The 23204-nt window shown below is 39.5% G+C and overlaps 1 protein-coding gene across 1 annotated transcript; it reads right to left on the bottom strand.

Annotated features, from left to right (window-relative positions):
- Positions 1-238: 238 nt before the first annotated feature.
- On the bottom strand, positions 239-11343 carry DNAJA2 (DnaJ heat shock protein family (Hsp40) member A2). The gene is made up of 9 exons (XM_084294417.1): positions 11149-11343; positions 8419-8478; positions 7253-7476; positions 5804-5884; positions 5386-5519; positions 3571-3767; positions 1812-1956; positions 1514-1641; positions 239-1011 (listed from the first exon to the last, which is right to left on the bottom strand). Exons 1-9 carry the CDS (start codon positions 11224-11226, stop codon positions 823-825), a joined length of 1236 nt encoding a protein of 411 aa, XP_084150543.1. The 5' UTR covers positions 11227-11343; the 3' UTR covers positions 239-822.
- Between the last annotated feature and the right edge of the window lie 11861 nt (positions 11344-23204).

The raw sequence follows: 23204 nt of genomic DNA, 5'->3' as shown, positions 1-23204 counted from the left end.
CAGAAACCCTCTTTATTTTCTTCATACAGCGGGGTCATGGCTGTGGCCTCCCCCATGCTCATTTACTCTTAATCTCATTTCAAGAGAAGACTTCTACTCAGCACACAATTGTTACTTATCTAAACCCACGTCTTAAAGCAGATTCAGCCTCCCTGTTTGTAAAATGTCCACCTCAGAGTCAGTTGGTACATAGAACAATTAAAACCACTAGAAAAGTAAAAGTTACAAGGCAAAAGAATTATATTATACACCAACTGCTTTTATTTATTTCAGAAACCGTTCACAAGATGGTAGAAAAAACTTACAACCACTTCTAATTTAGTCTTCCATTGTTCCCAGTCAGCTCTAAACCCATTATGTGCAAAGCCCATTTACCATGCATCTAGATGATAGATACAGGCTATGAAATTCTTTATTCTACTTGTAGCAGCTTATGCAGGTGCAGCCAAATACCAAGCCTCAGGACAAATTGTACACAAACTTTACAATGTAGAATTCAAATTTAAAATATGAAACCTAAGATCTACACAAAACTGGTAAAAATCAAGCACAGATACGAGGACAAACTTAAAACCCATGTGAAAAGGAGTCTCGTCTTCCTTTCAAGTGCTTTATTCTGCTACACAGTCAAAATGAAGATGTAAGCTTTGTGGTTAGTTTAAATTACACTCTGTAGATACTATAGACCAATTTAAAAGTTACACATACAGCAATAGATGTCCATTGGTTCATCTGGATTACTTATACAATCCAGTTGGATTGTTGAAAACAAGTCAGGCAAAATTTGAAAGAAAATCCTTGTGCAACTTTTTAGACAAATGTTTACTGATGGGCACACTGTACCCCAGGTCCATGATGGCTGCTTTCTTCATCAGAACTATCGTTATAAGCTTCACGTCTCTGGCCACCACCTGAACCACGAGTGGTATCAAATTCCTGAAGATCTACCTCTTCTGCATCACCAATTACATTGGGAAATTCTGGTCTAGCTGGCAGAAGATCTTCAAGTTCCTGCCCCAAAAAAAGAAGTGCATTCAGTACTGCATCTGCAGCTTCCAAATAAAATGAATAGTTCCCCCACCTTCTCAGAGCAGGTTTGGTTTCTAAGACTAAGCTGGTGTCAGCCTTCCAAGTGCATAGTCATTTAAGAGTATTTTTATCAACTGGAAGACATCTCTTAAAAAAACGCACAACAGCTCCACATGTTGTCAACCAGCGTGCAATCAGTAAATGCAGTTGCACTCTGAAAACTTATCACACGGTAGCAGAAAGATAATTCCTCCTACTCTCATCTGCCCAATACCCACTTAGCTTTTAAAAATGGGTTCCAGAAACTTACACTTGAATGGGTATTTTCAAGTTACATGTTGCCTACAAACAATATTAACAGAACGAATTAGTTGTACTTCATCCAAATTTAAGCACTGGAAAACAAATACAGGGGCTACAACACAAGCACTTTGCATAAGCTGTCCAATAAGACCACCAGGTTTATGCTTGAAAGACTACTTACTGAAAGCTTTTCTGGGCTAATCCAGTTATTTTCAGGAAACTGAACGTCAAATTTAATGTAAAGATCCCCCTTCTCAAAAGGATTGCGGTACTGTGGCATTCCTTCACCTCTGACTACACGAACACAACCTGTAATTCAAAGAAGTAATCTGTAGAGTACTTCAGAGTAAGTCTCACCCTATCAAATTCTCTTCATTTCTCTTAGCCTGTGTTCAGGTAACAAGAGAACAAGAACAGAATTAAAGTGTTTAAGAACCACAAAAGCATGGTAAAAGGAGTTCTTATCTGGTCAGGCTTACCTGGTTCAATTACTTTTCCAGGAGGATATTTAACCACAATTTGGCGCCCATCAAGGTGCTTAAATGTGAACTGAAATCCACACAGTGCTTCAACAAGTCCTATCTTGTGTGTCATATGCAAGTCATTTCCATCCCGCTGGAACACCTGAAAAACAGAATTATGAGGGATTTTTTCTAGTACTAAAATTGTACCTTCACAAGACTTGTTATTTAGAATGCATAATTATTAACATCAGCTAATTTAACACATTTGGAAAGTTTTTACCTTATGAAAATGTCATCTAAGATAATGCCAGCTACAGTACATAGTATGATGGAAGGTGCAAATTAGACAAGGCAGCTTGTATAGCAGTAGTGCTTCCTTATACCAAGGTCTTCCACACAACCAACCTACAAACAAAGCTTATGGCTGTTTGTCACTACTCCCCCTACACAACAACACATTTTTGTTTCTCAGCATTTAAGCAATAGTTGCACATACCTGCTTCTCCTAACTGCCTATAGGGCAGGTTGCTGTCTTTAAGAGATCTTTAAACCATTGCACTTTGGATTCTTAATCAGAATATATTAAGCTTTCTCTACTGGCAGACCTCCAAAACATTGCTTTCATCACCTTCCCACTTCAAGAAAGATTTTAAGAACATTAAAAGCTTGACTGAGAATCAGTCTAGTTTTACTCAGTAGGACACAAGGTACGGTATTTTTCAGAATGGTTAACACTGTAAAGCCAGATGTAGTTTATTAGAAGACTAAGACCGAAGTGTCATCTGCCATCTGGAATTTGATGCTGTCATGCACATTTGTTTTGTATGCTTACAGATTGTTTCTCCCTTTTTGGCCAAAAAAAAGAAAAAAAAACAAGATTTCATGTTTCATCCAGTATCCCGGGAGAAGTGTAAGCAGCTTTACAACACTGATTTTGACAAAGCAGCAGTCCACAGTGAAAAGTTTACATAGTACCTAATCTTCAAATAACCAAGATATCCGTATAGATGACAAGAACTTAAATTTGTACCCAACACTATTTTTTGAGACAGAATGTTTTGATTTTTATACCACCATTCCATTCGACAGTTTCTTCCCCCAGAGTAAAATGCACCCTTATTCCTCCATTGTAATAGCTTGCTTTTGAAACAAAAGCATTCAGAAGTCACCCCAAATTTGCCCTAAGAGAAGGTTTAACTTAGAAGAAGATTCATATGCAATATTAAATTCAAAAGCACAACATATATACTCCAGAATAACATAAAGCTTTAACCACCTAGCATAAACTACTCTCATTTCTTAGTATTTTGTTAAATGATCTGTGAATATCTGCGCTGTATTTCCAAATCCAGTAGAAGACAGAAAGCACCATCTGTGCTGCCTAATAGGAGTTCCCTGCCGTGTCTCAAAAGATTAATAAAAGGAACACTTAACATTGTTAATGTCACAAGCAAAGAAGATTCAGTTTGAAATCCCGAATGGCTCTTCACCGTGCCTATGTCTAGCAAAGTCATTCTGAGAAAGCTACAATTTATTAGCATGAGGAAGCACCAGAATCTGCACGTCCTCTGGCTAAGACTTGCAGTCTTACAGAAGTTTTTTCTGGCTCACAAATAAAGCCACATTACTTGCTATAGATCTATTAAAAGCTATTTCCCATCTCTCCCAGAGGTGCAACAACGTGATTTACTTTAAAATGAATGGCCATCCATATAATTTCAATATTAAAAGACTAGAACAAAAGGCATTTAATATATAAACTGTAAAGTATTACCTCATTCTCCTTTTCTTGGAGTAAGAGGACAATATCACCTGGTTCCACACCTGGAGCCTGATCTGCTTCTCCACTGAATGTAATTCGTTGCCCATGTTTCATGCCTTTGTCTACATGAACTTCAAGTATTTTTACCTCTTTGATCACCTTCTTCCCTTCACATTTTTTACAGCGGTCTTTTTCATTAATTACTTCACCTAAAGATACAAATTTGGAGTTCAGAGATTTCCACATAGTTGCATACAACTCTGAAGAAAACACACACTAATTTTAAAGTATGCTGAAGAATGCATGCAAGAGAACTGGTTATTTCAATGTTGCTTTAAGAATTCCTCACAAGAAGAAAGGAAGGCTCAACTTAACCTGGCTGGGAGAAGGGGAAGGAAAAACAAAAAAGGGAATACAGAGATACACATAAGCTTCCAAGCTGTCTTATCAAGGATTTTGAAAAGTGGATGTGCTCTGGAGAAGAAAGGCAAAACAAGACTTTTGTCTATGATTTCTACCTTTCTTTAGGTCCAAGTTCAATTCCAGTAGCCTTACCACTCAACTTCTCTTTAAAATAAAAAAGCCTGCATTCCATTCTTTGTTATGCTGGAGGATGCCCACTATAAAAGAAAGGATGAAGCTGAAACTGAACAGAAGTGCCTCCCCTCCCTTAAAAGCTGGAGCACAAATTTCAGACTACTGAATTTAGGAAGCTTAGTTCCATTTCTATTAACAACAGTGGAAAAAAAAAAAAAAAAAAAAAAGGATTACTGGGAGACTGGGAGAGCCACATATTGCAGAATATTACCACGACACTGAAGTATTACATAAATGCAGCTAGTAAAACTGAAGACTTACACACAAAAAGGGGGCTAAGACAGCTGGTCAAATCAACTGCATAAGGGAAATACATAGATTCTCGTCCAGAATGAATCTAGGGTCTTCTGGTATAAACGGGATTTCACTTTTATACTACTCCAAAAGTGAACAGCTTTTCACACTTTTTCCAGCAAGCTTAATGATAATTATCCAACATGCCTTAACTTCTCCTCTACTTGGTCTTTATTCTTCCAAGTAAGCTAACGTCTTTGTACAGAAAGAAAGACTAATTGGTCATACACTCTACAATTTTCAGTGCTTATTTACAGTACTACTTTAAGAGCTACAAGTGGATGCACTTGGCTTAAGACAAAATTTTCCAGCTTAAACCACACCTTTCTGTGAAATGAAGCACAACATTATGATGCAGCTGGAACTACGTATTTGAATTGTGAAAACCATGTTCAAAAACATCATTTGCGAAATTTTTACTTGCTACAAAATACAGCTTTGTAATTTGCAGGTATCATCCAGAGTAGTATCTACAAGGTAGCATTACTACTGTGAAAATTGCAGATGATCCAAATAGAAATCACGTGAAGTACAGAGCACATGCTGAACTTGTTCTCCCAAACACAACAGATTTAACAAAATCCTATCTTATAACCTTGAATTCAACTTCTAAAAATATAGGTTTCTGTTTTCTAACCTATATTTGTCCTTGGATAATAGGAGAAATCAAAAAATCCTTCCATCAAAAATACTTCTAAAAAACAAAATCTTGGTCTTTAACAGAAGAACAGTAGTAACAAGTAACACTCGTGTCCTAAGTAGGATGACTTCTCCATATTGGGACCAGACTGAGACCCAATTGACTAGATGGGGGCAAAATTCTCCTGGATGAGACAAAATTTGTTATATGATAGAAATTATGAAGCAGTTCTTCTTAACAGTCAAGATAAATATTTACAAGCAAGCACATTTAGGAATACAGAATAGCTGGCTTACCTTCTCCGTTGCAGTCAGAGCATACAGACTGCATCTGCTGAACCATTCCAGGAGCCAGCTGTCTGATCATGATACGTACACCTCTACCCCGGCAAGCATTACATTTTTGAACAGCTCCAGCCTTCCCTCCCTGACTAGAATAGAAAGCAGCAGTTGCATGAAAAGCAAGCTTTTTGGAAACATGACAACATCTACAGCAGTCGGTTAATATGCCTAATTATACTGACAATTAGTCACCCCCCCAAATCCCTTGAATAATTCCAGTTCCATCAACAGTAAAATTCAAGTTCAACGGTTTTCTAATGTGAGAGCAGACTCCAGTAAGTTAAATACTGATAGAAATCTGACACAAAATATGCTTCATTATATTGTATGTCAACAAAGCAACCAGAGGACCCAGAAGCATAACCAAACTTACCCATTACACGCACTACAAAGGACATTCTTGCTAAGTTGTAGTTTAGTGGTCTTTCCATTATAGAGATCTTCTAAAGAAACTCTGCAAAATAAAACATTTTCTCCTGGGTTATCATTTAACAGCTTACTTTCCCCACAGAATTAAAATACTTGCCCGGGACAAGTTATAGAAAACCAGTTCTTCATAAAAAAACAAACAAACAAACAAAAAACCTAAATACACTACTAAAATAAGACCCTTGAAAGCATCACTTTAGCTTTCACAAGGAATCCTTAAAAACTGTTCAGCACACATGAAAACAGAGACATAATCCCAAATATAATTCAGAGGAAAGCTGCAATATAATCAGCAGAATCAAAACCAGGTTAGTTTGTTTTCTCAACAGGAAACAAGCAGACATAGTATTTTGTTTGATTAGTCACATCTGATTTTTTTTCCAAGTTCTACCAAGCAAGTGAAAAAAGAACCTCTCTTAGACTGTCCTGATGGTACGTATAGCACACATACATAAGAATATACACAGAATATTTACTACTGTATTGAACTTTTCACTGGAAAGCATAACATACTCGAGGGGCTGGGGGAGAGGGGGGACATGTCCCCAAAGGCTATTTAATTCTTTACATTTGTTCACACTTTTTCCCCCCCAGCTCTTAAATACACTAGTGAACTCCAATAACCTTCATATATCGATAGACATTTATGAACAGTGCTCCTCCTGAAAGGATTCAAGTTAGTGGACAGAAATTCCTATGTATTTTGAGCTATAAAAGGTTGCCTGGCATCAGTGTTTACAAGTAACAAAACCAAAGCTCATTAGTAATATAGTGCACAGTATTAGCTACTAACCTAAGCAACATATAAAAGTAAACAGACTTTAAGCATGGCTTGCCAAACACAGAAAAGATGCAGCTTTACTTATAGAAGTTTGAAAGGAGCTGCTCAGCAAGTAAAAAGCCAGTCATGACTGCAAGCAAAGATGTATAAAATTTAGATATGCTATTCAAGCTTTTTTTTTTTTTTTTTAAATACTCTTCCATTAGTTATGTAGTTTGCACTTCCAGCTGGTAAGCTATGAATGCAAGTCTTTCAAGAGACTTAGTGCCTCTGCAAGAATCCAGCAATTAAGCAGTGTATGTCTGTTTAATGCAATTTCGGATTACAACTTCCAAACATAATTGAAGAGCTATACCATGACAAAAGTGTCTAGTATTTACAGGCTAATAACCAGGCAAATCAAAGTATCCGACACAAGATCAACCAAACATTAAAAGTAACTCAAGATAACTTGAGTTTGGCTTTCTGGACTACATGTGACAAAGTAGTCCAGGTCTGAAAAGTAGGTACAGACTGCAGAATCTCACCTGAAGAGCATACCAAGAACACAAACTAGAGTACCAATCAGGAAAGCTTGAAAGTGAGTGTGAATTGCAGCATCAAGATACTTACTTGAGCGGGTGCATCATATCTTCTCCTCTTCTTCTACCATTACGACTTCTACTCTGACCACCCATGAAATTGAACAATCCACCACCAAAGATGTGGGAGAAAATATCGTCCATTCCACTGCCTCCACCGCTACCTTCTCGAAGGCCCTGTTCTCCATATCTATCATATAACTCACGTTTCTCCGGATTTGACAATACTTCATAGGCAAAGCTTATTTCTTTGAACTAGAAGAGGGACAGAGTCAAATCAGTGCACGGTAATTTGTTACTTCAAAGGAGCATTTTACTATTGTTTCTTGTCCAGCACATACACCTGATAAAGGTGGCACACAACAGAACAATTTTCTACCCCCTCTATATTAAGGGAGAGGAAAGCAAATTTGGGCATAGTTGTGTTACCTCTTGCTTTACCATAAGCAAATGACATTTTATTGCAAATAGCGACTGACGTACTCTTTATTAATCCTAGCATAAGACACTGCACAAACAGCAAAAAAAAAACCAGGTACACAATACTGAAGTAGCCACCAGGCAAAAACGCAGTTATACACTATTGGCAAAGACCGCAAGACTTGTTAGGCACTTAGAATAGGCTCACACCTGAGCAACGTAATAAAATGCACATTAACACGTTTGTCTACAAAACCAGATCTTTTTACAGGCGTCCCTGCTGAGTTCTAAACAACCATCAGAACTTAGTTCTGCTAGAATCAACTGAGTAAATTGAATTAACATTTTTTAGCTGCAATTAGTACAATATATCTAATACAACCTTTCCACATATATGATGTGTTTTATGCTGCAGTTTTAAGTCTCTCCACAAGTACATTTTTCCACATATTAGCATACTTGGAAAGAACTGGAAAGCGGGCTGTCCATCTTTTTGAAATACCTATATAGATGCTAGTGACAGCTGACATCATCTTGGCAGATGAAAAGCAGCAGTTCTCCCTTCAGCATTACCTTCTCAACCAATTTGACTCACTTAACTGGTGCATTTTGTCACGAGGTACACAGGGAGATTGGGAAGAAGTAGACAAGACATACTTCCCTTTCACATTTCTTATATTTTTTGAACAACTGCAATACCCAGCCCCCAAAACTTCTATTCAGTCCCTCAGATGCTACTGTAATAGCAAACTTCAATAGTTTAAAAAGAAGCCTTACTTTGTCACCTGCATTTGGATTCTTATCAGGATGGTATTCCTTAGCCAGCTTTCTGTATGCCTAGTTGAAAGAGGTACAAAATTAGTTTCAGTCTTGAATAATCTTTTCTTTTCTGAGAAATTCAAGTAGTGTCTTCAGTAAGAAAGAAAACCCTAATAAAGTGGGAAAAAAATGAATGTTTTGAAGTGACTCATACATTGAAATTGTACATTAAAAATTCTGACTTTACTATAGGTGTAAATTAACTACTCAGTCTTGGATTTAAACACAACTACAGCACATGATAGCTAGAACTAGTTTGCCTGCTTCTTTTCATTAACATGCATTAGGAACTACACTGGAAAATGTGCTTCATTAAAATGACGTACTCTACAGATCCCCCTCAAAATCCACAACCTAAGTTTCAACCCATTCACATCTCACCTCAGTCACACCAAGACAACAAAATGGCTGCCTCAGCTTCTCACCCAAGTCTATCAGTCAATCCCCACATCAATTTTTATTCTTCCTTACCTATTAATAATGGAAAGTTTCAGCTCACTTTGAAATAAGTGTATGAGTTACAAGCGCAGAACGTACAGATCACTGCTTTTCTTTAATTTCATCATTCCAAAATAGTTGGAGGAGTAAGTACAACCAGACCAGATTCCCAGGGAAGATTTTTCAGTATGCTTTTTTTGACCAGTGTTTCGATTTTCAGGACCATGACTTTCTACAGCAGTAGTTCTGTTTTGTTTTTTTACCTTAGAGGTAAAAGCAAATAACAGGACTTCTACAATTTGAGCTTTTGACAGTAAGGACTGCAACTCTTTCCTCATTCCACCACAACACTCCCCAATATCTGTCCCCTGATTGTTAATAAAAGTGTTTTTTTTTTTTTTTAAATATTATTATTATACATATTAATAAAATCTGCTACAGTGATGCAACTGCAAATAATTGAAACGCACCAATTCTTAAGGGTGTTTTTTTTAATAGCTCTATTCCTGTAGAACTGAGCATCTAAATAAACAAACTCCATAGAACTACAGCTTGAACAGAGCTTTACACACGAAGCTTTATGGAGATCCGAACTTATCATTTTGTACTGGGATAAATCAAAATCCTTTTTTGTATCTGCAGTTACCTGTTTACTGATTACCTTGAAATATTCTGTACTTACACATGCAACCAAGAAATAAAGTTTGATAAGAAAGTGATGAAACAAAACAGAAAATGAACGTTACAAGTCAAACATTCTAAAACACAGTAAAAGTAAAGAACAAATTCATAGGTCTTATAGTAGGAATTAACCATCAGTAACAAAGCCTAATCTTCCACAGACTTGAATATTTTGTAATAAAAATGGATTTCCCCCATATTTTAGGAAGTATAATTGCAAAAAAAAATACATCTAAACTGAAAACCTACATAATGTTATCTATTCAGCTAAAAATGATTTTTGCGTGGTGATCTTGAAAAATATAAAGAGAGCTAATGCCTTGGCTTATGGCAGCATGCTGGTTTAGAGCAATCCTTTAGACTACTCATGGCCCAAAAGCAAGCTACCACTATTTAATCAATCAGAAACAGATCCAGAATCAAGGCTTATATGAACACCATACTATAGCTTCAACAGAAATTAGTTTATCTCCTCAGTGTTCAGTCAGACCCTTTTGATCAAGCTATTATATATTTTATTAGTTTTACCTTTTCTATACTTTTATATCTAGGTTAAAATATTAGACGAATAAAGCATCCACACAATCTCTTTGTGACAATAAGAGATGGATGAACTTCTCACTGCTGTGGGCAGCCCAAAATTTTACATGCCAAGACAAGCATAACATACAGCAATGAACATTGAGATTAGTGAGTGGAGGACTGCTACAAGTTCTTTGTGCTTACAGGAGACCAAAGGCCCTTAGCAGAACTTAGCAAGGAAAAAAAAAAAAAAAAAAAAAAGATCTACTTGATTGTGTTCAGGAGCTTCTTGCCGTATGCCTTCCACCTCTAAAACTATTTCAACACTGCATCTGCCTATCCCTGCACAAACTGGGCTAGCACATGCATGACGGGGGAGTCGGTAATTCCAGCACCACCCAGCAGCGGAAGCAGGTCACTGCTAGTAAACTGCCTCCTTAGTTATCCTCCCTCACGTGTAAACGGTGCTTAATTTCTTCTGGGGAAGGGAAAAAAAAAAAAAAAAAAAAAAAAAGAAGAAAAAGGTTTCTGCACCACTGAGCCAAATGGATGCGGTAAACGATGAACCGGCCCCAGGCTCGCTCCTCGCTCCTTTCTTCACCTCACCTCGCCTGAAAACGAGCGGAGCCGTGAGCACAGCCGGACCCCACCGAGGCCTACACGTGGGGCAGACAATGGCAGCGGCCCCCCCCCCGCCGCCTCACGCCCGTTCCTCGCCGAGGAGCTCTCGCCGGCTGCGAGCGCCGCCCCGGAGCCGGGCGGGCAGGCGGGCGGGCGGCGCCGCGGGGGCGAGACGAGCGGGGGCTCCCCGGGCGCCGCGGGGACCTGGCGGGGCCGGGCCGGGCCGCGGGGAGCCCCCGCCGGGCCCCGCTCCCTCCTCCCCCCCCCGCCGCCCTCCCCCGCGGCCTACCCGGCCCCGGGCCCTCCCCGCCCCCGCCCCAGGCCTCACACCGCGGCCGGGCCGGGCCCCGCCGCACCCCCCCCCCCCCCCAAGCCCGGGGCCTTCCCTCAGCCCCGGCGGCGCCGCCCGGCCCGGCCCGGCCGCACCTTCTTGAGCTCGTTGTCGGAGGCGCCGGGCGGCACGCCCAGGATGTCGTACAGCTTCGTGTCGGCCACGTTCGCCATGGCGGCAGCGGGCGGCGGCGGGGCCGGAGCGGGCCGAGGGGCGGCGAGGGCGAGCCCGGGAGCAGGACGAGAGCCGCTGCCGACGTCACGCGCACACGCCCCGCGTCACCGCGCCGCGCCGCCGGGAGGGAGGGCGCCAGGGGAGGGGCCGCGGGAGCCCCGCCCCGCCCCGCCCCTTCGCCCCGCCCCTTCGCCCTTCGGCGCCGCGGCCCCGCCCCCTCGGCCCACATCGGGCGCCTGACCCAGTGCCGCCGCCTGGCGCCAGGGGGCGCCGCCGGCACCCGCGGCCGCGGGGAGGGAGGCGGGAGGCGGGTGGGGGCCGCGCGGGACGGAGCCCCGCGGGGCGGCGCCTGCGTGGCGTCCTTCGCCTTCAGGCACGGGGTGCTGAGGCTTCGTCGGTTATAAGTAGCGCGGGTGCGCAGCTGCTCCCTGTGCTGGAGGGTTTTGCTCGGCTCCTGCGATCTCAAAAAAGCACCAGGTGCCAGGCCTGGAGTGACTCAGAGGAACACAGAATCACAGAATTGTCTAGGTTGGAAGAGACCTCAAGATCATCGAGTCCAACCTCTGACCTAACACTAACAAGGCCTCCACTAAACCGTATCACTAAGTTCAATATCTAAATGTCTTTTAGATGTTTAGATTGTTTAGTTGTGCTCAAGCAGTGTTGATGCCCCAGAAAGACACCACTTCTAGCCAGCAAATAACCAGCCTTGTTGCGCTTCATAGTGCTTAGTCCCTTTGCTGTGGCAGCAGCTCGAGCCTCTCCTCACCTGGTGCCTCTCCTCAGGTGTGGCCACCAGCCCTTCACCAAGCAGTGGCCACCAGAGAGCCCCAGAACCCATGGGCAGTGCTCGGCTGAGGTGGAGTTGGCTGTGGGCCGGGCCCCTGAGATGGCAGGGGACTGAAAACACTCTCCTGGCTGCTCCCGGGGCGAGCCTAGAGCGTGTCTGGAAGAGGGCACGCAGAAGGACTGGGTGGGTGATGGCAGGCCCTGGGGGGGAGTCTGCTGGAGTGGATAAGTGACTTGGCCCATGAGAGAGAGCACAGAAAAAGTGCTTTGAAGTGATTCATGTGTTTGAGGTATAGAGATCTGAGTAGGCCTTCTGCCTCAGGGGAGCAGATCTGTGCACTTGGAGGCTTCTTTCCTCATCATCTGGAGGGAGACTTCGTCTTTAGTTCCTTGCTATAGCTTGTGGTTGCAATGGCTGTGTTGGGAAATGCAGTCTGCTGCTGGTTTCTCTGCTCCTTCCTTGTTTACAGAACCCTAAATTCCATCATTGGGTTTGTTAAGTCTGGCACAATCTAGTCTAGTACGTCATTGTAATATCTGCCTTTGGTATTGTAGGTGTGGCAGCAGTCAAGAACTTCAAAGGGAAATGGAGACTCTCTTTAGAGAGAGGAAAACAGTGACAGGATAGAAAACAGCTACTGGAAAGACAGTCGCATAGACTCTAATTATTAGTCTAGCTCAGAGACATGAAGAAAGAAATAAAAAAAAATTAATAAGAAGAAGTATGTTTCTTCAGTATTTTCAGAAGTTGTCTGCACAGTCTTCAATAAGTGTATGGATTAACATATGTGGCCGATGCTAGTAAGGCTTCAACATTTAGTTTACCCATGTCTTGTACTACCTAAATTCATCTTTTATTTTGGTAAGGCAGTATTTAGACTTGTCAGCTACTTTACAAACTGTCTGACATGTACACCTACCTTGGCGATTTTCCTTTGTGCTCACTGATTTGTATGATTCTAGATTTTTTTTTTTTTTTTTGTCATCCAGGATTTTCTTATTAGTGGGCAGTCAGGTAGGAAGAAAAGTTATAAGGCTGTAGAGGGGCACTTTTTTCTGCAAATCAACCTGATGTGTTTAGGAGCTAAGCAGAATCAGTAGGACTGGAACAAGCAATATTTAAAATACCATAGGGTAGCATGCGATTGTGTCTTTGCATTGTAAAACAAACAAAACAAAAGCAAAAACTGAAGATCAGGAAAGGTAACCTAGCTGAAACCAGTGGGGTACCATTCCTATCTATGTCTGTAGGGATGATGTTCACCAAGTATGATTCAGCCCAGGCTTGCCCGTCCAGTGAGCTGAGCAGCTTGCTCGCCACTCATGCCAGAATGTAAACCAGCGGAATGATGGATAACAGGAATGGGAGGTGAGCTTGGCATACCAGCTTGAGCCCAAGCTAATGAGGCAGTTTAGAAGCAGTGTTTGTATACTTGCTTCTCCTTTGCTAAAAACATCCCTGTTACTACAGTCCTGTTTTATGTCTTACATAGCCAAATGCTAATGCAATATGTAGTACACTAAACAATAAGAAAACTCCTCAGGGATGAAACTTTATGTTCTATTTTGAAGTAGAGCTAAAAACCACAAGCTTGGATCATTATTTTTGTATTAAGTCAAAATGTAGTCGAATAGCTTTTACACCCTACTCATGAGTTGTATTGATGGAACTTTTTGGGCACACAGCTGAAAAGTTGTCCCCTACTTTTTCTTAACACTTGCACATTGTGTTTATTTTTCTTTTGTATGTATTATTATTATTACTGTTATTTGTTATTTCTTCATTGATTTCCTCCAGGTAAGTTAATCATTTAGTTTCTAATATTACTTACATTCACATAATGTGATGAAAAGCAGCTATGTTAAAACTACAACAGTTGCCATATGAAGTTTTTGTTTGTTTGTTTGTTTTAAATAGCATATTTCTTAGCTCTTCAAGGTACTGTTTTGGCTTTACAAGGGCTCCAAAAGGGATCATTTAAACTCAGTTTGTTTCAGACCTTTATGCGTTATTTGTGTGGTACAAGTTGAGTTTCATTTTTCAGGTGAAGCATTTTACAAAGATTTTTTAAAAATCAAGTAAGAATTCATTATGTTTGTCACTGGAGACTCATGTTATAAATGAAGATACAACTCAATCTGAATTTAGTAATATTTATAAAAGGCAAGTAAACAGTGCTGGGTGCGCGGGGAGCCTACGCTCTACCAACACAACACGCACACACAACATCGAACTTTCTAAATACCTAGAACATTGCTTTTACATAATCATAAGAAACCCAAGTACACCTATACACATGTATGACGTATCCCCGCTTGGTATCATAATTAGTATTTTCACAAACTCCTCCTTTTGGCACCTGCAGTGTCTTTCGGTGGTGTTGTTGGGGTCATGGGGATGGAGGCTCACGGTTCTCCCCCATCACTGCTAGCAGCCTTTGGTTCCTGCGCAGACCTTGTGGGTTCCTGGATCTCGTCCAGACCGCAGGGGCGGCCTCAACTGCCTCCCTCCTCTTCTGCGCATACTGTGCCCTCCACAAAGTTCCTGAAAGCAACAAAACGTGATTGACACTAAGCCATGCGAGACCGTCTTTCCCCGTGTTTCGTTAACCTCTGAAACCACACTAATAATATGATTATCATATAACATTAAACAATAAATATTAATAATTTCAACCAGCAAACCCCCACCAACTTCCATGCCTTAATAGCTGGATAACAAGCAACCCCAGACAGCATGGGGTCTCCTGAATCACCCTTTTGTGTGCCCTCTAAACTCTTTACATTCCCGATGGCCTCATTGTTAAGAGTCTGATGCTATCACCAACCATGGGGCTTGTCAACCCCCATGGCCACACTCCCACATCTCCCCCTTTATTAACATCAACCATCTTCTTGACACGAATTATTACTCCATACATGCATATCACAATCAGAGCTTGGTCTCACCTTAGTGATAAAGTAAACCCCCACCCTTCAAAAACGTACCAAGTTACCTTATATGTTTAACAGTCTTCCTAGACAGATGAGTGTATGAGCAGGCGTCATTGACTCCTACTTAAAACTAGTGCTATACAATCAAATTTAAACAATCATTATAATGTGTTCTGCTTAAAAGCTTCCTGAATAAGAATGCAGCTATGCACTTAAAAATTACAGAGCTGTGATTGTTTTGCTCGGGTGGGTGGCTGGGCTCCACCACAACCGCTCTGTCACTCCCCTTCCTCAAAGAGGAACGTGGAGAAAATATTGGCCCTGAAAAGGAGACGGATATGTTTTTATTCGATCCGGTAAGAATAGGATACGTAAGGCCTGAAGGCCGAGTTGCTGAACAACTTAAAGTGAGGCATATTGTTCCCACGACTAGCCCTGGAATTCTCTGGTGTTTGTAATCAAGAAAAGGAATGGAAAATGGAGACTGTTATATGATCTTAGAGAAATTAATGAGTCATGGAAGATATGCGAGCGCTTCAACCAGGATTACCAACTCCAACTATGCTCCCCAGTCATGGACATTAACAGTACTATACTTAAAGGATTGTTTGTTAACAACTGTTGGTTACCTTTTCTGATTGTACATATGCATAGGCATACTCAGGCTTAATATGTAAAAGCAATGTTCTGTATATTTAGAAAGTTCAATGTTCGTGTGTGCGTGTTGGTAGAGCGTAGATTCCCCACGCACCCAGCGCTGTTTACTTGCCTTTTATAAATATTACTAAATTCAGATTAAGTTGTATCTTCATTTATAGCAATAGGCTACAGGGGGACATCCTGCTTCACCGTGATCCTCACCACAGGCCACAGGGGACTTCTGCTCCGGCACCTGGAGCACCTCTTCCCCTCCTTCACTGACCTTGGTGCCTGCAAGGCTGTTCCTCACTCCTCTCACTCTCCCAGCTGCTGTGTGGCACAGCATTTTTTTTCCCTGTCTTAAATATGCTCTCACAGAGGTGCAAACAACGTCACTTATTGGCTTGGCTCTGGTCAGCAGTGGGGCCCTTACCAAACATGGGGCAACTTCTAGATCCTTCTCACAGAAGCCACCCCTATGGCCCCCTGCTACCAAAACCTTGCCACGTAAACCCCACTACAAGAGCCTAACTGGCCATTGCTTTGAACCTTTTTGATATCCAATTTCATCAGATTAGGCAGTTGGTGTTATATGCAGTCTGATTTCTTAATTTTTTATACTATGAATAGAAAGCCAATGAGGGAAAAATACCACATGGTTAACTAACAAAGAGTGAGTGGATAGTACAAAAAGTGATTCACATCTCAAGTATACAATGATTTTTTCACGAAAGAATGTATCAATTTCAATTTTATAATTTATATAAAAATAAATAACAAGAATACAGTTTTGGAGGACAATTCATCACAATCAAAGCTGAAAAACTCTGCTAACCCTGTTGGAGTCTCTTTATTATTGTTTAAATTCCTGAACAAGACCCAATTTTCTTCCTGTTCTAGTGCAAAGAAGTTGCTGGTAAATGGACTAGACAAGATGTTTTTAATAAGATTTGTATTTGGAAAAAGTGCTTCAGTTTATTAGGATGTCTATTGCATGTAACAGCTCAGATGCAAGTAAGGCCCTTGTCATAATGAAAATTGGCCTTGCCAACTATTGTTATTTTTAATTATGTTTTCTGATTTTAGTTATACTTGGTTTTATATATATTTTTTTTTTCCTGTGTGCAGTGTATCCTGTGATATTCAACAAAAACCAAACATGTTAGCTGTAAGTATCTGATCTTTTAATTCTACTAACAATTTTAACTTACTTGCACTCTGGGAAATCCTTATGCATGTTACTCAGAAGTCCTGTTGGTCATGGCGATTTTGCCCTTAATTCTGAGTAGTGTGGGAATCGAAGGCTTTCTTAAGAAAAAGGCTACATCTTGTAAAACATACGCAAAAACAGTCTGTATAAAAAGACATATTTGCACAGGTTTTATACCTTCAGACTTAGTTTGGATGTAACTAAAGTTTGCATGTTCTTGAAACATACACTTTTAGCAATCTGTCCTATTAGGTCCTGTTTTATGTAATATGTGTAAGCATTCTCTGTAAAGAAAAATATGTTCTTGGTTATTACTTGGAGGGCATATTCTGAACAAACAGCTTTGTTTCAAGGCAGGGTAAGAAGGATGCTTTCTTGTCAGGTAACTGAAGATACTGTTGCAATACTTCTGTATCTACTAATATTTCTCCTAAAGTATGTTGCAACTGTTATAAAATACACTAGGCCCTCTAAATTTACAATATATGAGAAGGTAAAAACCGTGGAGTAAAGTGTGGTAAGCTGGGTAATGCTGAACAGACTGTACAAAGGCTTAAGCAAGGATGAGAGAAAACATTAGAGAAGGTAACTGGAGACAAACATCAGTTTAATCCTTATTCAGATGAGACCACAAGTATCTGTGAATCATCCTTATGTAATCTCTAAACAGTCATATGGGGTACAGTTCCTTCCACTTGCAGTTAAAATACAGGGAAAAATAAAAATAAAATAAAATAAAATAAAATAAAATAAAATAAAATAAAATAAAATAAAATAAAATAAAATAAAATAAAATAAAATAATAAAGAAGCCTGCCTTCTGAGCAACAGAAATTGGATAGTGTATTGAAAATTCGCTCTATTGTCAGATCTAAGTTATGCTGTTACAGGGTTTCTAAAGGAAAGGGTAGGTGGGTAGGTGCATGGAAGAAAGAAGTACTTACAGGGGAAGGGGAAGCAAGGGAAAATGAAGAAATATATAGTCTTCAGAATGCTTTAGCAAAAAATTATATATGGCTTCTTGAGGTAATAAACTGCCTCTGAATGTGCTTGTCCACAAGAGGGTATACCCTTTATACCCTTTAGAAGAAAGGAGGCAGCAAAGATGCAGATAACTGGCTCTTAATGTTTTGAGGCTAGGACATACATGTATATAGAATGCAATGGAAACATTTTATAGAAGTAGTCGGCTATTTCTAGCTGGCTTACTCTTTTAAAAGAAAAAGACTTGTTCCTTAGTCTACCAATGATCTATCACTCAATGGCTGTCTCAAAAGAAGCCAGTTCAGCTCTTCATGGAATCTTGTCCGTGGAACATGTTCCCCCGAGCTGTTACTGAATTACAACTCAATAATGGCTTGTGGCTATTTCCTCTATGCTTTGAGCTTGTATTTGTAGTTATTCTTATTACAGCCAAGAGTCAAAGTGTTGCTAAATACGATCCTTTATAGTCAGTGTTTAGGAAAAGCATAAGGAATTTATTAGGCGCTGTTGGATATCAGCTTTTTATAAATATTTTCCATTGCACATGCTCATGCTCTGTCTCAGATAAAATTGTTTATATGAAATATTTTACTTCAGTAACTTCCTTGACTGTATAAAGACTGCAAATAAAATATAGTAATGCTTCACCTAGTTATTAACATTACTGAAATTTTTTCTTTTATACAGGAAAAAAAAAAGTTACTGCCTAGAATTGTGTTATTTTGCAGAGGGATCATCTGATTGAAGTTTTAGGTAACAAACAGGTTTTTGCGTTTAGATAAAGTCAGAGAATCATCACGCTTGAAGCTTTCTGGGATGAAACAATATTACAAGCTAGGATGATATTTTCTGACCACCTTAAAAGTGCTGTTTTGAAGTCGTGTGCTAAATGGCAACTCTATTCTTATATATATATTTCTTTAGTTTAACAATCCACCAATTTGTGTCTTTGGTTTTGTTCTAAAGATTACTTCATAATGTTTTAGTCTTGCTTCAGATGAATTTAATCTGTTTTACTGTTGATTTCAACAGAAGTGAAAGTCTGGAGCTTTACCAAATGCCTGTCTAAGCTTTGCCATTTTGAAACATTTGAATATCAAGCTAAAATATGAATAGCTTTATCTGTCACTGAATTAATAATGTGGACTATCTGAAAGCATGGGATGTCTGCCTTTCTCTCAGCTACCAACAAAATCCTCCGCGTTTGGGAACAATACATGACTTAGCAGAGGGAAATAATAAAATTGTTTTGCAGGTCTTCTGTCGTCTTAATAACAGAAGTTGCTATTTATATACCTGTTACCTTTTTACTCCATTAAAATGTGGGAAAAATAAGTGTTAACTAGACTACATACCCTTTCACTTGAATAATCACTCTTTTATGACCTCTTATGAAACATTTGCTAAGGGGGAAAGGTGAGGAAATAGAATTTCTTGCTGTTACTCAATGAACTTCTTTGTAATTCTAAAGGGGAAGAAAGGAGTGAATACAGAATTGAATTTTTCTAGGAGAAGCAATAACAATACTTAGTTTTTCAGATTTAGAAGTCTTCTTTTCCCTTGGTTATCTGAGAAGCAGTCGTCCTAGCATGAAAACAATTATTGTCGTTCCTCTTGAATATATTCAGATAAACTTCTGAACTTTGCAATCTATTATTTCTATCAGTGAAGAAAATAGTTCCCCTAAAACAAGATAGTTGAAAGCATTAGTTCTTCTGAACTGGGCATATATCATTTCTGAATAAAATTGAAATACGTAGTTCAAAAAACATTACAATTTCTTTCTCATTTTCATCATCAAATCTTTAGTAAAGGGGGGAAGGCCTGATATTAAACTATGTTACTTCTCCAATTTTATTTTATATTTTAAAGTAATAGATGCACTGTCGCAGTTTGGGATGCTGCTGACCTTTTTAGGAATTCACTTGACTTAAGTTTGTGAACTTTCTTACTGTTTTGATCATCTTAATTCTTGTCTCCTTTTGTGGAAGAAATTCACATTTCCTGTGTCTGTATACTTGTAACCCTTTAGAGAGAATGATAGTATGTTGATGAGGAATCAGGCCATGTGTGCTGTGAGTTTTAATTTCAGCAGCTGTTACTGGGCCTCCTTCCATCCTTCCGCTAGAGGGAGCTTTTGCTTGTTAAATAATTTTACTCCTTTCTTTATGGGCCTGTAACGTGCCCTAACGTAAAAGTTATTTTCCAAACAAAACCTTTCACTTCGTCAAACTAAACAGTTTTCATTAATTACTCATCTCAGATTGTCTGGTTATGACAAATATCAGGACATAGGATTATTTCCACAGTAATTTGAGAATAGAGGCTTGGAAAAAAAAGACTATTATGTTGATAGACAATTAAATCAGGAATAATTTTGGCAATTTTGTATAAATTACCAAACTTTGGTAAATTTAGTATAATTTTGAATAATTTTGTAGTGAGCTTAATGGGGCTTCTGTGATTCAATGAAGTGAAAACTTGCGCACAATCTGTACCACAGTCTGGTCAGACAATCCAGTGCTTCTACTTGGAGGCTGGTAACAAAAATAATAATAGGAAGAAATAAGGCAATGCTCTCAGTGAAGGGAAAAGAATACAGTCTGAAACCTAGAGGTAATAGCTGAAAGGGAAGAAAAAGGATAAAAAGGAGCTTTGTAAATGGCAGACAAATTGAGGTCAAAGGCTGAGTGGTATTTGCTGTATATCTCGAGGTAAAACGAAAGTTTAGGTAAGTGCTGTGTCATGGAGATTGGCTGCCAGAGCTACTTTCCTGTTTTGAATGCCAAATGTAACAATCTCTCAGGAGCAGCTCATAAAAATAGGTAGAACTTGTAACACCCTACATTGTCTTTTACTGGAGACCACAGCATTGTCTGTGAAGGATTTTCTTTATTTCCTGATCCATCACCAAGGAAACAGGAAAAAAAAAAATTGGGCCTTTCAGAAGTGCAGAGACTATCTATTAGGGCATGAGAAAGAACTTTCCAAAGAGGCCTGTATCACATAATCCTTTTTTACAGTTACTTAAGTGATTTTCTTGGGGAAGAGTTGATCAGAAAACATTTTGAACACCCAAAATAAATTTTGCTATTTTCTTACTCTTCTTATGAGTAAGACTTAAGAGTCAATGAAGACAACCATTTTGCAATTCTGTAAATTCTGGAGAAATATTTTGGAGCCTTTAGTTCAGAAAATGAGTATAACGGAGGAACTAAATGGAAAATAGGGGAAACCTTTGCATTAAGAATATCAAGCATGGTATCCAAGAGAAATAAATGTGGGACGAATCCTGGGTCTTCTGATTACTAGCTGCGAGGAAAAGCTCAATTATTTAAAGTACAGAATAGACTGAGAGAAGCTCTTTCTGTATCTTTGTTGACTGTAGTAATGTAGTCTGTCATTCAACAGGGATGAAGCATTCTGCTGTCAAACCACTGGGCTGCATGTGGGGAGGAATTATAGAGTAGAAAGTCAAACAAAAGATGATTTAACAATTGTATTGTTTGTGCATTAAAAAAAAAAAAAAAAAAGTAAAATTTTCAGTAATACATTAAAGTACTATGTAGAAACCATAGTGCTTATTCCTGGCTGCTAAGATTGTCAGATTCGTAGGTATGACTTATTCTTACTTCACTAAGAAATATGACCTTTCAATTCTAGTATTAAGTTTTGATCCTAGTGTTAACAAATGTGATTTGCCTTGAAAACTCCTGCTTGTGGGTTAGCATCACCTCAATAGGTATGATTTCAAGTGGGTTCAGTATTGTGGACAGACCTTTTAAAATGCATCCTTTCAAGAGACTCAACTTTACTCTTTCATCTATCATGACCTATGTGAAAGTGCAGCTAAGACTTGTGGAAAGATCTGCTTTTTAAATTCTATGTAATGTGACAATCCAATATTTTGGATTCAGTAGAGGAAAAGCAGAGAATAAGCATAGTAGAGGTATTGCAGACTGGCTCCTTAACTATGTTCACAGAACTATGAGGAAGAGCTTGTTGAGTCTGCGCGCAGGAACATTGTGTGCATTACTAAGTGTTTGTCACCTTATTAAGCTTTAAAACAGTTTGGCTTTTTATTCAGGGAAAAATAGCTGAAAGCTTGGGGCCTTTAAGTCATTCAGTTCTACTTGCTAAAACCAGAAACAATCACAGTTCATCAAACAAGCTGATTTTGCTCGGTCAATAGAATTACAGTACGTGGATTTGGCACAGTGACAATTAACTGAGCAGCTGGCCTACATAGAGTATATTGATAACCTTGGAAATAAGATGCCCTGGTGGAGGTAAGGTCTCCTAACAATAAATATGCTGCTTCCAGATGGTGAAGTGAGTAATGAGCCCAGATGCCCTCCAGCGTTGCTCCAGCCCACAAACATTGTACCTTCAGCACTGCCTTTTCCTGTCAAGTGTAGGAACCTCTGGGCAATAACAGCTGAGTGCTCCCGACAGGAAGCATCTCAGCTAATGATGTATGGGTACAAAAGGGTATAGACTTGCACTGCCATAACGTGTAGGAGAAGGAGAGTTCGTTGCCAGTTCTGAGCTGACAGAGAGGGCAAAGAGCCTAGCTACAGCACAGCATCAAAATGAGCTAAATCAAATAACAGTTTCCTCTTCCTGCTGGCAAAAGCTGTGTCAAAAGGGTGATATGACTAGAAGAGATCAATAGAAGAGGGAGTTACCCTTTAGAAAATGATTTAGTGATTCTTTGGAAAGAAAATATGCTGTGTTAGTCCTGAGAGATGAGGCATAAAATAGAACTGATTATATAAATGTGAAAAATTATACTTTTTTTTCTTTTGTTGTAAATATTTGCATGAAATCTTGCTAAGCTAGAGAACATATCATACTTTTTTCTCTGCTAGCTGGCCAGCAATGCCTTATTCTTTTAGCTAGTTCTATATGAAATACACAACTGAACTGAATATTGAGTAGCCAGGCTGGGTTTTGCATACCAGTTAGACTGTATGAGAAGAACCTCTGTCTCTAGAACTAATGTACTAATATATTAGCCAACTGTTCCAGGTAGAACATGGTAATGAAGGTTGTAGACTACTTTGCAACTAGAAAGATTTAGGGATTTCTAAATTTCAAGTAAACACACATCCCATACGGTTATGGTGTCCTAAAGAGATGAGAAATTGTAGCAAACGGATTTTTTACTTTCTAAATTAGGATCGTAAAGTGCAGTGTCTGCTGTTATTCTAACAGTTAATGTGAGCTCCTGAGACCTGTGCACTAAGCTTCCCATCAATTCTACCCCAGTACTAAACTTATTTTTGGAGCAGTAGCGAAGTGATTTTAAAATAGTTACTGAGACAGCTTAAGATCTCTTGTGCAACCAGCTTCACATCATTCTCCACTCTAGTCCAATATTACTATGGATAGTAACAGCAAGATTTATGTATATATATAT

Source organism: Netta rufina (genome assembly GCF_964035555.1).
Source record: "Netta rufina genome assembly, chromosome: 13".
In the NCBI taxonomy this organism is placed as follows: Eukaryota; Metazoa; Chordata; class Aves; order Anseriformes; family Anatidae; genus Netta; species Netta rufina.
Note: the sequence above shows the minus strand (reverse complement) of the source record. Positions and strands in the feature narration are given on the sequence as shown.